Genomic DNA, 15000 nt, shown 5'->3' with positions numbered 1-15000 from the left:
ACTACTTGATACCAGATATTGGCCAATTGGAATAAAACAACTTCATAGTTCGCGGTCTCGTAATCATTTTGATACGTCTTTTTATTTGTTATTAATATTATTTTTTATTGTATTTTAAATACAAAGTAACATTTTTAATACAATTTCCGTACATTTCTACTTCATACAATCTTATAATTTTAGTTGCGTTGAGCCTCTTCAAAAAGAGACTGAGCTCTTGTGTTTGGAGTTGGACTTTTTTCTTCCTTTTTGTGTGGAAGACATGTTGCACATTTCAAAAAATATTACTCGGGATATAATTTATATTTGAAGCATTTACCTTTGTGATTTTCCATTTTATAATTGAAATGTAAATTTGTATTAAAATCACTATGAATATATTATTATAACTTAATTATAATGTTCACCGGTTTCGAAGCTAACCGCGTCTTTATCAAGACTGATTAATACTGAATTAATCAGTCGGTTAAAGAAGCGGTTAGCTTTGAAACCGGTAGACATTATAATTAGATTTTAATAAAATATTTAAAGTGATTTTAAAACTATTTTATTTATTGTTTCGGCATTAACTTTGTGGTGAGACATGTTACAATGATTAAAGAAAACACTTGTTTTTTACCACTTGAGTTTTTATTATAGACTACATGTTTCAGAAGTTAAGCTTCCATCATTCAGGTCTGTATAATAACTCAGTTATTATACAGACCTGAATGATGGAAGTTTAGCTTCTGAAACATGTAGTCTATAATAAAAACTCAAGTGGTAAAAAATATGTGTTTTCCTTAATCATTTTAAAACTAAGTAACATTTTAATTATTTAATTATATTACTGGGGAATATATATATTTTTGCGATGCGAGGGAATATTTTACCTTGTTAAACCAGCCTATGACGGTCGTAAGCCCCGTAAATGCCCAGAGTTCTATATTCGTATTCATCTATGTTGAGATAAAAATAATAAATAACATTTAATAATACGTGTGCATAAATATTCCAAAGTACTTGCACAGAAATCATTTGATAAAAATATTCACATGTGGGAATATGTGGGCATATATATTGGCTGAGTTCGAACCGGAAAATTCCTGTGACTCGTATTATTGCGGTTATCAGATAACGAAGATAGTGACAACATAATTTGTTAATGAATGAATGCATAGTCGATTTGACCATTAACTGTTGTGAATTTCGTTTGGGCTTGCATACCTCGATAGCGAGTAAAATAACTGGATATTTCGTTAAATAAACCGAATAATTTCAGGATATATTAGGTTTTCCATATTAAAAGCATTGTGGTATGGTAATATAACACTCTCCTTATCATTCATAGTTTACTTTGCGTAATAACACTTTAAAGTGGAGTTACACAAAGTGAACGATGAATGATCAGAATGTTAAAAATAAATATAAAATAAAACCCTTATCCGCACCCGAATGGTGCATAGGGCACTGTGTCATATAAACTCAGTGTTATCTTGATCGTTTTTACACATGAAGGAAAGGTGATCAGCCCTCCGCTTCAGGTACCAGTCCATGGTATTATTGAATAAATATTACAGTGAAAAAATCACTTATATTTATTTTACCCCCCTTGGGAATCGAACCCGGGACCTCCAGAACGGTAGCCGAGCGTGCTGACCATTACACTACGGAGGCAGACACTATAACTTCACTAGACTTCACTAGAGACTATAACTTCACTAGAGACATATATTGGTGAGATGAAAATAAGGTTTTTATTGAGCAGAAACCCTTTTATTAGTATGTGAAGTCCGAATCCTTGATTACAATCACATACATGAGAAACTTTTATTACTTTAGCTCATAATTTGACCAGTTAATTTACCAGACTTCCATATTCTTCTTCATCTTTGATGAGATGTCAAAAATAATAACTCATATAATTGGAGATAATCCAGATTTTTCAACAAAACGTGTTTGATCACACTCAAAATGTTGTTTTAATCGTATTACGCTATGTTTACTCTTTTTACTCTATGTCATGTACTTTAATATGTATACTTACGTTGCATATATTGCTGTAATAGTATTAAATTATGTATTTCCTTATATAAATTTCCTTATATAGTGTATGTAAAAATCTTCCGGGCGTACGTAACAATAAATAAATTTATAAATATAATAGGAAGTAGTTTAATTAATACAGCAGTTATTTATAACTTATGTTTTTTTAATGTGCAAGCACTATCTACCCTCTGATTGCAAACAGCAATATAAGGTATCAAACGTTTTCACCAATATCACTAGTCTGTTTTTGGTTAGTTGGAAGTTTTTGTTTTTGAGCAATAAGCTCGCAAATGTACATATTTATTTTCTGTACATGAAGTTTATAAATAAATAAATTTAATTAATGGTAACCAAAGGGTCAAGTATTAGAAGCGAGTTTGACATTGATGACGTTTAAGCGTTTTGCCATAACGATACCGTTAATTGCACATTGTTCCGCTTAACACATTTACTTGTAGGTACACAAATTTTCCCGAGATTTCCTCCGTTAAAGGCTAAGTCGCATTTTACTTGATTAATTTAATTCTTAAAAACACCGTTTTTGCATTGAAAAAACAATTTTTTCTTTGCAATAATTATATGGCCATGAAAAGAAGAGTTTTTTTTATGTACAACATTTTGAGTGTGTCCAATTTCTTGTTCACAAAATCTGGATTATCTCCAATTACGGGAGTTATTTTCATATTATTTTTTGACATCTCATCAAAGATGAAGAAGAATATGGAAGTCTGGGCATTTACGGGGCTGACGACCGTCATAGGTTGGTTTAAGTGATAACTTTACACACGTGTAACATTCATCAATTCTACCCATTATTGACAACCACACTACTTAAATTCTTGTGAACAAGTATTTAAACACACTCAAAATGTTGTAAATAAATTATCTGGTCAAATTATAAGCTTAATAATAAAAAAGAAAATGATATTTTCTGGCATTTCTCATGTGTGTGATTATAATCCAGGATTCGGACCTCACATACTAGTATAAGAGTTTCTGCTTAGTAAAAAGCTTCTTTACATCTCACCAATAGATGTCTCTAGTGAAGTTCTAGTGATTCAAGAACAAGGTTTCTAAATTGGTTCATATATATAGAGCTTCCAAAAATTTAAGTAGTGTGGTTGTCAATAATGGGTAGAATTGGTAAATGTTACACGTGTGTAAAGTGATCACTTAAACCAGCCTATGACGATTGTCAGCCCCGTAAATGCCCAGACTTCCATATTCTTCTTCATCTTTGATAAGATGTCAAAAAATAATCATTTTTATTTTTTTCATTTTTCTTCTTTATTATTTTTCTACTTTTTACGTAATAAATATATTACATATGATAAAATGTTGCATAAAATTGTACGTTTTCTCTTTTTAAGTATATTAATCAAGGATGAACACATAAAACAAGGAATTATGCGTTAACCTGAATTATTTTTGCTTTACAGTGAGGAAGTGACAGATATCGATATGGTCCGTGAAATCATTGCCGACGTTTTGCATTCGGTGTATAGGAGTGTTAAATACAGATACTGTCCGGCTGTTATTACAATAAAATATTTGACGGTTTCTCGTGTTTCTCGTGATTCTGGTTGGGTCACAAATATTTATCATTCGCAACAACAAGGGACAGTCTAAAATATTGAAAGGGTCCCTCCTTGAAGAAAATATATGTAAATATTTTTTTCTATACATATAATCTAAAAAAACATTTTTTTTTCAAATAATCAGGCGTGAAAAGACGTGTGACCTCTCCGGTGGCCGGCCGGTGATTGAATTCTGTGTTTGCGTTGCATCCACTTAAGGAGAACGCATATTACATTACCTTTTTAAGCGGATTTCTGGTTCCAACACTAATGTTAGGAAGTGAAGGATGAAAGTAGACTGAATGCAATCGTTATGCGATGTCTCAGAAGAATGTGCGTCAAAACGATGTATGATAGATGTTCGAATTGTGAAATAAAGAAGGAATGCAAAGCTGAGAGTAAGTGAGGAAAGAATGGTAAAACAAATTAATGGGACTAATGTAGTTGGAAAAAGGAGCAGAGGAAGACCGAGAAAAACTTGGCACGATCTGGTATGTAATACTTGAAAGTGGTCAGGTTAGGAGTCGAAATAATCGGTGGTTATGTATGAAGAGATGCATGAACTTGTAAGAGCGAGTGTTTTTGCCTAGAATTTTCATTCATGAATTACATGAAATTATAGTAACTTTAAACATAAAGAGTAAATCCACTCACGAGTAGGAAAAGGGTATGAAACATAAAAAGTTGAAGCCTGAGTAGGGTCATGATAAGCGGTGTTGCATAAGCCGTATCTAGATTTCAGAGTCACTTGGACGTTAGTTAATTAAAAAAAATAAAACTTGTAAGAGGCGTTGAATATTTGCAAAGACAGTGGTGTGACGTTCTATTCTCTTTGCCTAGCCCTGTGGGGAAGTGCCTTGATGGTTGGTTAGTAAGTTAGTTTTTAAGCGGGATTAAAAAAAAAACGAAATAATGTCAACTTGTCGTCGATATGTTGGCAGTGCTCAAAATATTGCAGCGAATAGCTTGCCAGTTTTCAGCATCATGGAAAATTACCATGTATTATAGTTCTTCCCGTTAGCGTCAGTCGTCTCAATGATTTATTTTTGATTATTCGCGCAGAGATGGAATGCTAACACACTTAGGGCGTTTGTGCACTACACGAAGTTAACTAATTAACTAACCATCACGCCGCTTCCCCGCAGGGGTAGGCGGAGAGAATAGAACGCCACACCACTCTGTCTTTGCAAACATTCTTCGCCTCTTCCACGTTCATGCATCTCCTAATACATACCCGCCGATTGCTTCGACTCCTAACCTGACCGCTTTCAAGTGTTTGGCATACTTGATCGTGGCAAGTTTTTCTCGGTCCTCCTCTGTTCCTTTTCCCGATTACATTCGAATCATAAATTTGTTTTACCGTTCTTTCCTCACTCATTCGTTCTACATGCCCAAACCATCTCAACACACCTTTCTTAATTTTATCGATAATGCTTGTCTCCTTATTTCACTATTCGAACATCTATCATTCATCGTTTTGTCGCACGTTCTTCTGAGTGATCGCATTTCGACTACGTTCAGTCTACTTTCATCCTGCTTTTACCAACTCCATGTTTCACATCCATACATTAGGGTCGGAACCAGGACTTCGTTGTGTACTGGCAGTTTAGCTTTCGCTGATAGGTTTTTATTTGCTATAACTGATTTTAGTACACCATTCACTTTGTTCCAAGCATTTACTCTTCTTTTTATGTCGTTTTTATGTCTTTTATTTCTTCAAGGAATAACACGGAATTTTACCGTCCGACACGTCAGCTAGCGTTTTAAAACGATGATTGGCTTGGATTGGATTGAGCTTTTGTCTTTCTTTCTTCGGATCGGTGTGCTCGATCGGTGCGTGATCACGTTGCACGTAAATTCATTCAATTCACTTTCATTTTTTAAAACCGGAATGCCGGACGGTAAAATTCCATGTGGTGCACAAGCGGCTTAAGGCAGCTTGTACTCTACACGGAATTTTACCGTCCGGCAGTCCGGTTTTGAAAAACGTAGTTATTCAAAACCTTAGTTTTTCAAAAACTTAGTTTAACTAGACTTTTAAAAGTCAGATAAAAACTTCCATAGTTTCGTTCCACTAACTCGGTCATACGCTTTCTGCAAATCCACAAATGCTCAGAAAAGCTCTCGGTTTTTGCGCAAAAATTTTCAAAACCAACTACGCCTGTCTGTCGAGTATCGTCTGATTAAAAACATCTAAAATTAACGGTATGTCAATAAGTTGAAAATAATTTGCCAATTTTGTGACTAGATTCACAAGTATCGTGAGAAAATAATGAACAATGACCTTGAGGGTTGGAAGGGTTACCATGCTGTAATGTTGGGAGCGAATCATCATTCAAGAAAGTGTAAATGAATAACATGGAAATGCCTGGAGACTGCAAAAATTACATTAAATAAATATAATGTAGGGTGACGAAGTGCCTCAAAAGAAATTCTACCTTTCATTAAGGGTTGGCAACTGGTTATTTCGCTAACTACTGTATTTTGTTCAAGGCGCCTCACAAGAGCCCGACAGGGAGTTATATGCCAGTCTGATTACAGCAGAGACTTTTACGCATATGTAAAACTCGGCAGTAATGAAATGTAACGTAATACTATTTTTTTGTTGATATCTCGACATAGATGAAAAAAAATATGGAGGTCTGGGCTTACGACCGTCATAGGGAGGTTCAAGTCATCTAAAATATAATATATGGCGTTATTGGAGCATTTTAAGGAAGAATTTGAGAAAAAACTAACCTAAATGATTTATTTTTTCTGTCATCCTTTAATTTTTTAAAAAGTAATTTTATTTATCACTTTTTTTTTCGTAAATATAGCACCAAACTATACTAAATAAATACTACTGTCGTAAGAATTCTCACTGAAAAGTTACAATATTTCTTTGTGACCAACATATTAAGTATTCATTGATTTGGCGTTTAATTTGTAGAACTCCATTTTAATTTATGTATTAATTTTAAATCAAACACAGATTTTTTTGAGTCTACTAAGTTGTATTTTATTAACAAAAAACACATAAAAAATTATATTGTGACAATTGTTTCGCCTTGTTAGGGCATTATCAAACGAATGTCAAAACGAAGACATTCGTTTGATAATGCCCTAACAAGGCGAAACAATTCTCACAATATAATTTTTTATGTGTTTTTTGTTAATAAAATACAACTTAGTAGACTCAAAAAATCTGTGTTTGATTTAAAATTAATACATAAAACATATTAAGTAATTTATTCTTATATAATATTTAAAGCGAAGTTTTTTTTTATTCTTAGGTGACAATTTAAAAAATAAAACGTCTTATAATATTAGATTCAAAACACTTGTGTTGCTCTGTAAAAACAAAATAAAGGCATTTAAGTTTATCAAGACTTTCTCAAAACTGATGAAACGTCGCCATCTTGTTTTTTTTTCAATAGAACTCCGTTAAAAATGAAGGAATACATTTATTTTACATATATTTGTACACCAAAGTTATTTGCAATTCAGATTGCAGGGATGGCCAACCTTTTGGAGCCTAAGTGCCAATTTTATTCAATGTAAAAATGCAACAACACATGCCATGGAAATGAAAATGCATCAAATATTTGTGTAACGTCAGATTTTTAATATGAACAAAGCAAAGAAAAAACAATTAAGTATGGATTAATGGCAAAATAAAAGAAATAAATAAAAAATGAACTTTATCAAAAAAATGTAGAACCCTTACAAATAGGTAAATTATTACTGATATGGTTGCTGTTGCCAATTTTTTTTATATCGGGTTCATAGCTGGTAGCTTTTAATAGAATATAAGCAGTAGTACTTTTGGTTGTAAGGCTTAATTTAAAAAGTGTAATATAATTTTTCTTTTTTTCTTTTCATTCGCGTGCCATAGGCTCGCCGCCCCTGTTTAAGGTTAATACGAGTATATAGATGTCACAAGTAAGAAATTCGAGTTTGAGGAAATTTCTGCTTAATGGGAAGCAAAGTCGAGGTGGAATGCTCATTCGGATATATAAAAATACTCGTAATTCTATCCCATTCTTGTTTTTTACTTGTCAGTCCAGTAAACAACAAGAAAGTGATAGAAACATCTTGTTTTTTACTTGTCAATCAAGTAAAAAAACAAGAAAGCGATAGAAACATCTTATTTTTACTTGTCAGTCAGGTAAAGAACAAAAAAGGGGCAGAAATATATCCATTTTTTTACATAAATGGTATACATTTATTTAAACAACAATTATAAACATATTTTAATTATTTTTTGTTATCTTTTTGGAGTTATTTTAACATATTTTTTTTTGTTTTTATCCATTTTAAAATACACACAAAAAAGACAGCAAAAGTTAAGATTATAAACTTTTTTACAATTCTCATAGAATTAACTCTTGATCAATTACCTATTCATTTATTTTGCCTTTGTTCCATATTTTATTTTCACCTCTAACCTCCGTATTATTTACCTTGCTTTTGATGTACTATTGAACGTAATAAACAAGATAAATAATTAATGCAACTCCCATCCAAAAAATGGGTGGTCTAACGACTGTTGGGTTTTGAAGATTCGCTTTTGTATTCATTGTGCAATAACGGTCAAATTCATTGTCCTATCTGCGCCGCGATTTTAATAGGCGGATTTTCGCGCACGCAACGGCATAGTTATGATCTACGACCATCCTCTGTTTGATTGGTTCAATAGAGTAAGTTTTTTTTGTTCCGACACGTCACAAGTGGACAAATGTCTTCGGAATTATCATCTGCCAAAAAGTTGATCTAAAAATACATCAAGATTTAGCCCTCATTGGAAAACACACAACTGTAGCATATGTACAATACGGACTCGGTGCGCTAATAGATTGTAACAAAACATCTTCTCCTTTACGTGTTCAGGCAAGCGCCGTTAGGTAGTTGGATAGACGCTCGACTGCGGAACTGGCGTCGCGGAGTATACACTTATACAGGGTGGTACAAAATTAATGAACCCATCGGAAGATCTTATAATTTTTGGAAATGTCGTCGTACGTCAATCATATTTGATACAAACAGAAAGTGGTTAGGACAGTAAACTAAAAAATCGTTGGTTATGTATGAGGTGATGTATAAATATGGAAGATCAAAGAACGTTTGCAAAGACAGTGGTTTGGCGTTCTGTTCTTTCTGCATACATAGTATGGTGATGGTAAGGAAGTAAGTTATGTGGTCAGTTGCAACTCAAATCCAAAAAAATACACAGTATATGTTGTCTCGGATCTGTTGGGGTTTAGAAGATTTGCTTTATTTTTCAATTTCGGCCCTTCTTTCCTGATGATATATTTCAGTCAATTATTTCAACTAGGTCAGATCAGCCTATTTAAATCTCTTTACCCCTTGAATATTTTCTGTATTATCGCCGCAGGAGGATGTTTTCTCTTTTTTGAACAAATGCGATGTTTGTTGAATGTTCCAAATTACATCATTCATCGCATACACAGATAATTGAGTTTCTACGCAAATCTTTAAGTAAGGGATGGTGAATATGTTATCTTTAAACAAGCCAATATTTATTTTATGTTATAAATAAGCTTGCCCACCATGATTTCCGGTTGTGATCTCGGAAGCTTGGTCGCACGAAGGGATAGTTCGCTCACTCCTTTCAAGAACGTCATAAATCAAAAATTGTAAATTTACAGTTGTGCATTTTTTCCCAATGGCCAGAAAATGTACTATATCCCAGCAAAAGCGGCATATGTTTAACTTAATATTTACCCGCTACAGGGCAGAATGTGTTGTTTTTGCATTTTTAAGAAAATGTATTGTTTAATTATTTATTTTTAAACTTCATGTACAGAAAATAAAAAGTACATTGGCGGGCTTATTGCTAAAAAGCAATATCTTCCAACCGACCAAAGACGGACTAGTGATATTGATCAAAACGTTTGATACCATATATAGCCGTTTGCAATCAGTGGGCAGATAGTACTTGAACAATTAAAAAAAACATAAATTACAAATTGACATTTAAAAAGAAACATAAATTAACAAAAGACGATAATAAGGAGGGCAAAGGAAGAAGGAATTTAGGGAAGGAGGTAGAGGGAGGAGGTTTGATCGACAGTTAGGATTCTAATGACAGATAGTAATGTCTCAGACGTTTTTAAAAGTTAATACATATTATTGTCTGATGTAATAGATTTTATCAAAAAACTAAAAAACAATTAATTAACAATTAGACAAAAAAGTATTCTAGGATTCTAATGATAAATAGGTAGAATTCGGTAGCAAGTTTAAGAAAGAGAGGAGGGGTCAGGGGAGGAGGAGATGGACAGTTAGGGTTCTAAGGTAAGATAATGATGTTTCAGGCGTTTTTTGAAGGTTAAGATAGAAGGTGCATTTTTTACATGTAGAGGTAGTTCATTCCAGAGTCTAGCCGCTTGGACAGTAAAGGAATTACTGAGGAATGCTGTGTTGTTAATAAAAATATTTTTTTGAAAATACTAAATATTTTTCAAATTGAGAAAAAAACCTTCAGGTTTTACCTACAAAGATCTGTTGCACAGTAAAAAGTTCAGTAAGTGGCTTGATATTTATTTTTAATACATTGTATTATATTTTTAAACTTTAAAAACGTTCTCCTGAAAAATCAAGTATTTTGATTTATGACGTTCTTGAAAGGAGTGAGCGAGTTGTGAGAAAGGAAAATTGTTGATCTTGTAGTACTCCTCAAACATTGATTTCGTTAAATAGGCGGTCAGTTACGTATAAGTTATGACACGTAAATGTTTCATGCCAAGGCTAAGCTTTGATAATGAATTTAAACTTAGATATATTTTATGTAATAAATGTTGCAATCAAACACTGATTTTTTGAGTCTGTTAAGGTGTAATTACACATAAAGAAATATTTTTTTGACAATTTTTTCACCTAGTTAAGGCATTTTCAAACGACATTCGTTAACTTACAACACTTTGAGTGTGTCCAAATATTTATATATCTCCAATTACAGGAGTTATTTTCATATATATATTTTTTGATGTCATCAAAGATGAAGAAAAATGACGGTCGTCAGCCCCGTAAATACCCAGACTTTCATATTCTTCTTCATCTTTGATGAGATGTAAAAAATATTAATATGACTTCTATAAAATTTCAATAAAATAAAATCGACTTAGTAGAATAAAAAAATCGGTGTTTGATTCAATATTAAATACATAAATTAAAATGGAGTTCTACAAATTAGGTGCCAAATCTATAAATAACATACTAGTGTTTTAAACGAATAAAATTAAAATTACAGTTGATAATTACGGCCCAGTAATCGTTAATTTTTTCTAAAAATTCTGCATTGAAAAAATGAGTTTATCTACGATATGGTTTTGAAAACAAATTATAAAAACAGAAGTCGTTTAAAAAGAAATTTACAATGTGTTTTCTATGTTTATTGTAAAAAACAAAAAATCCTATAAACATTATTTAAAAAAAATCAGGACGTGCAACCTCTCTGGCGGTCGCCGCTGATTGAATTCTGAGTCCGCAAGTAAGGCCTCAAACTTGAAAATGATTGTGTACTAAAAACTTCATGTTTGTAAACGTAAATGCTATGAAACTATTTCTCTGCCAATGTTTATTACCGTGAGATTTATATGACCATAGAAATAAATCCAACTTCATATATCGTTACGTATTTCTAATACATACTAAATATTGCAAACAAAAATCAATCATTCAAGTATTATAATCGATTGTTCATTAAAATAAGTTGCCCATATTAGAGCAATTTCATCGATTTTAAAATGCACTTTGATTGCATTTTTACCTTTAAAAAATATTCTAACGATTGCAGACTCCAATAACATATATTGTGCATTAGTTACAGCGGTAATACTAGCATTGGGATTCAATTCAATTCACGATTACATATTGCACTATACATTGAATTAATTGAATATGTGGTCATATTTATGAAGTGGCTGACCAACCATCATGCCTCCTTTTCGCACGGGTAATCAGAGAGATTACAACGCCATATCACTCCGTCTTTGCAACCAATCTTCGCCTCTTCCAAACTCATGCACCTCTTCGTATAATACATCGCTCACTCCTTTCAAGAACGTCATAAATAAAAAATCGTCAATTTCCAGTTGTGCATGTTTTCGGAATGCCCAGAAAATGTACTATATCCCAGCAAAAGAGGCATATTTTAAACTTAATATTTACCCGCTACAGGGCAGAAAATGTTCTTTTTGCATTTTGAAGAAAATGTATTGTTCAATTATTTTTATAAATAAATTAAATATTTTTCAAATGTAGAAAAAACCTTCAGGTTTTACCTAAAAAGATCTGTTGCACAGTAAAAAATTCAATAAGTGGTTTGATATTTATTTTTGATACATTGTGTTATATTTTTAAACTTTAAAATCGTTCTCCTGAAAAATCAAGTATTTTGATTTATGACGTTCTTGAAAGGAGTGAGCGACATATCCGTCGATTATTACGACCACTTTACAAAAATTTAAATACTTGATCATACCAAGTTTTATTCGGTCTTCCTCTGCTCCTATTTACAACTGCATTTATCTCATAAATTTCTTTTACTGTTTTTTCTTCACTCCTTTGTTCATCGTTATGCACCATTCTTAATTTGATCGAAAATTCTTATCTTAGCCTTGCATTCTTTCTTTATATCACAATTCGAATATTTTACATTGGTCTGAGACTTGTCTGCATTTAATCTTCCTTTATCCTTCTTTTGTAAACTATGTGGTTCACTTCCATACATTTGGGTTGGTACCAGGACTCCGTCACGTGCTGCCATGTTAAGCTTTCGTTGGTTTTTATTTGCCATAAATTAATAATTTTGTAATATATAAATAAATAAAATTATTAAGTCAACTCGGACATATGGTCTTGTAGGTTGGGGATGTGTATCAAAAAAGGGTTGCACCGAAACCTGTATTACTTTTGATATTGAAGTTACCCGCATTGACTTCCTCTTCAATCAATTCTGAGTAAGTAACCAGCTCCCTGACATTATAAAATAAAACCCAGTCAGGGATTCAAAACGAAGGAACTGAAAAAATACTTTATGGAAAGATGTTTGTGTTAGTGATATTTTTTTCAAACCTTAAACATGCTTACATTAATGTTTTTTAAATGCCTTTTTACTGTACCTTTTATTCCTTTGTATTTTACATTTTGCCCTGTGTTTTCATATTTGTTACTTTTTTAAATATTTTTTTCAGTCTTAGTATCTTTAATCCCGTGTCCCAAAATGTGTAATGAATATAAATCATATAGAATTTTATATATGTGATCTATGTATGTAATAGGTAAGTTTAAATAATACTATTTTTGTGTAATGGTCAGCATCCTCGGCTACCGTTCTGGAGGTCCCGGGTTCGATTCCCAGGGGGGTTTAATAAATATAAGTGATTTTTTCACTTGAATATTTATTCAATATTACACTGGACTGGTACCTGAAGCGGAGGGCTGATCACCTTTCCTTCATGTGTAATCGATTGAGATAACACTGCGTTTATATGAAGCAGTGCCCTATGCACCATTGGGGTGCGGTAAGGGTTTTATTTTATATGTTTAAATAAATAAATAAAGCAAAAATAACACTCTCCTAATTATTCATCGATTAATTTTTGTAATACCACTTTAATAAACACTACTTCGTGACTACCGGTTTCGGAATAATAATTCCATCATCAGGTTATTAAATTAAAATTACCCTCTGACATTTATACATAAATACAATTTTGACAGAGTGAAAAAAGACAAATGAATCACAATGGGAATATTTTTAAAAGTGAACGATGAATGATAAGGAGAGTGTTATATGTTATGTTGCCATACAACAAAGTTAACAATGCTTTTAACATACAAAATAATTCAAAAATACGTTCGGATTCAAAACTTTGTAAATTGATAAAATGATTGCTTATTATGCTCATCTTCATATGAATGTAATATGTTTTAATAAATAAATAAATTAACAGATCAGATATAATATTTATTGAAAGATCTGTTGTCAATTCATTTCAATAAAGGCACAAACTCATCTGGGATTGTTGTACTGTATTGTAATTGTATTGTATTGTAAAGTCCAATAGAGGTCTGATTGCTGCGGAGAGTGAGCACGTTCTTACCTCGACAGTACTCCCATATTGGTAAATCAATTTGCGACCACATCCCTGAGCCTTGCGGAGGTGAAGGTACTATTAAGCTAGGAAGGTTGTTGGTGATCCTTCGTGGAATAAGTCGAAGGAAAGCTCTGAGAATTATATTGATGTCGACTAGCTACAAAAAATAAAACAAATTGAAAAAATAAATAATTATAAAATCTAGATTTTTGTTATCATAAGGAATTTTCTTTTGTAATATACAATTTTATTCCTCTTCATTGTAGAAATAAAAAATAAAAAATAATGTCCATCTAAATTGCCTGTAATCGTGAAATAAAAGTAAGTAGCTAACTAACTAACCATCACGCCGCTTCTCCGCAGGGGTAGGCAGAGAGAATAGAACGCCACACCACTCTGTCTTCGCAAACATTCTTCGCCTCTTCCACGTTCATGCATCTCCTCATACATACCCGCCGATAATTACGACTCTTAACCTGACCATTCATAAATAATCAAAGTATAATAAACGAAAACCAAAAAATATGTTAGATCATATATTTCGCTTACTCCTTTCAAGAACGTCATAAATCAAAAAACTTGATTTTTCAGGAGAACGTTTTTAATGTTTAAAATTATTATACAATGTAATAAAAATACATATCAAGCCACTTTTTAGAAGACTTTTTACTGTGCAACATATATTTTTAGGAATAACCTGATGGTTTTTTCTATATTTGAAAAATATTCAGTATATTGAAAAAAATAATTAAACAATACCTTTTATTCAAATTTTTTTCGTTGGTAGAAAGATATTACTTTTTAAAAACTACCCCGCTAATGCAATGTTTATTTTTATTTATTTTTTAAGTGAAAAGAGAAGTATTTGTATTTTTTTTTTTTTTAAATACTTCAATTTCCTAATATTTTTGTGAGAAATTCACATGATTAGAAATAGGTATCAGATTGTGGTAGAGTGGGTTCGAACTGAGAAACTCTGGCTCAAAAGTCCGCGACACTAACCACGGGACCACAACCCGACACAAAATTAAAATTGACGAGTACGTTCGTGCATGATATTTGCTAAAAATTCGTTTCTGTACTTACATTCCAACAGTCTAAGAATATAAGCTAAGACTACGGCCCATGTTTCTAATGGGCACTCTGCCATATATCTCATCCGTTATTTTTGAGACTTAAGCACTTTCTGCTTGATAATTGGACCAAATCTTTTGAATAACACCAGCATGGCGACTGGTTACCTGTCGTTCTTTCCAACACTTTTCCGAAATTATCTCGAATTATTTCCG

At 32.3% G+C, this 15000-nt stretch overlaps 2 protein-coding genes across 2 annotated transcripts in view; one reads left to right on the top strand and one right to left on the bottom strand.

The window, feature by feature from the left end:
* Positions 1 to 13734, bottom strand: part of LOC148309380 (uncharacterized) — a 19429-nt gene extending 5695 nt beyond the window's left edge. The window contains exon 1 of the mRNA XM_088260166.1: positions 13718 to 13734. Coding sequence (XP_088116292.1) covers positions 13718 to 13734 — 17 coding nt within the window. The remainder of the gene's footprint in view (positions 1 to 13717) is intronic.
* LOC148309379 (proton-coupled amino acid transporter-like protein acs) overlaps positions 1 to 15000 on the top strand; it is a 75895-nt gene that overhangs the window by 11535 nt on the left and 49360 nt on the right. The window lies entirely within an intron of this gene.

This window comes from Brachycentrus maculatus, unplaced genomic scaffold (genome assembly GCF_059751285.1).
Source record: "Brachycentrus maculatus isolate JH-2025_06_01 unplaced genomic scaffold, ASM5975128v1 h1tg000126l, whole genome shotgun sequence".
Lineage (NCBI taxonomy): Eukaryota > Metazoa > Arthropoda > Insecta > Trichoptera > Brachycentridae > Brachycentrus > Brachycentrus maculatus.
This window is presented reverse-complemented; position numbering and strand designations above follow the sequence as displayed.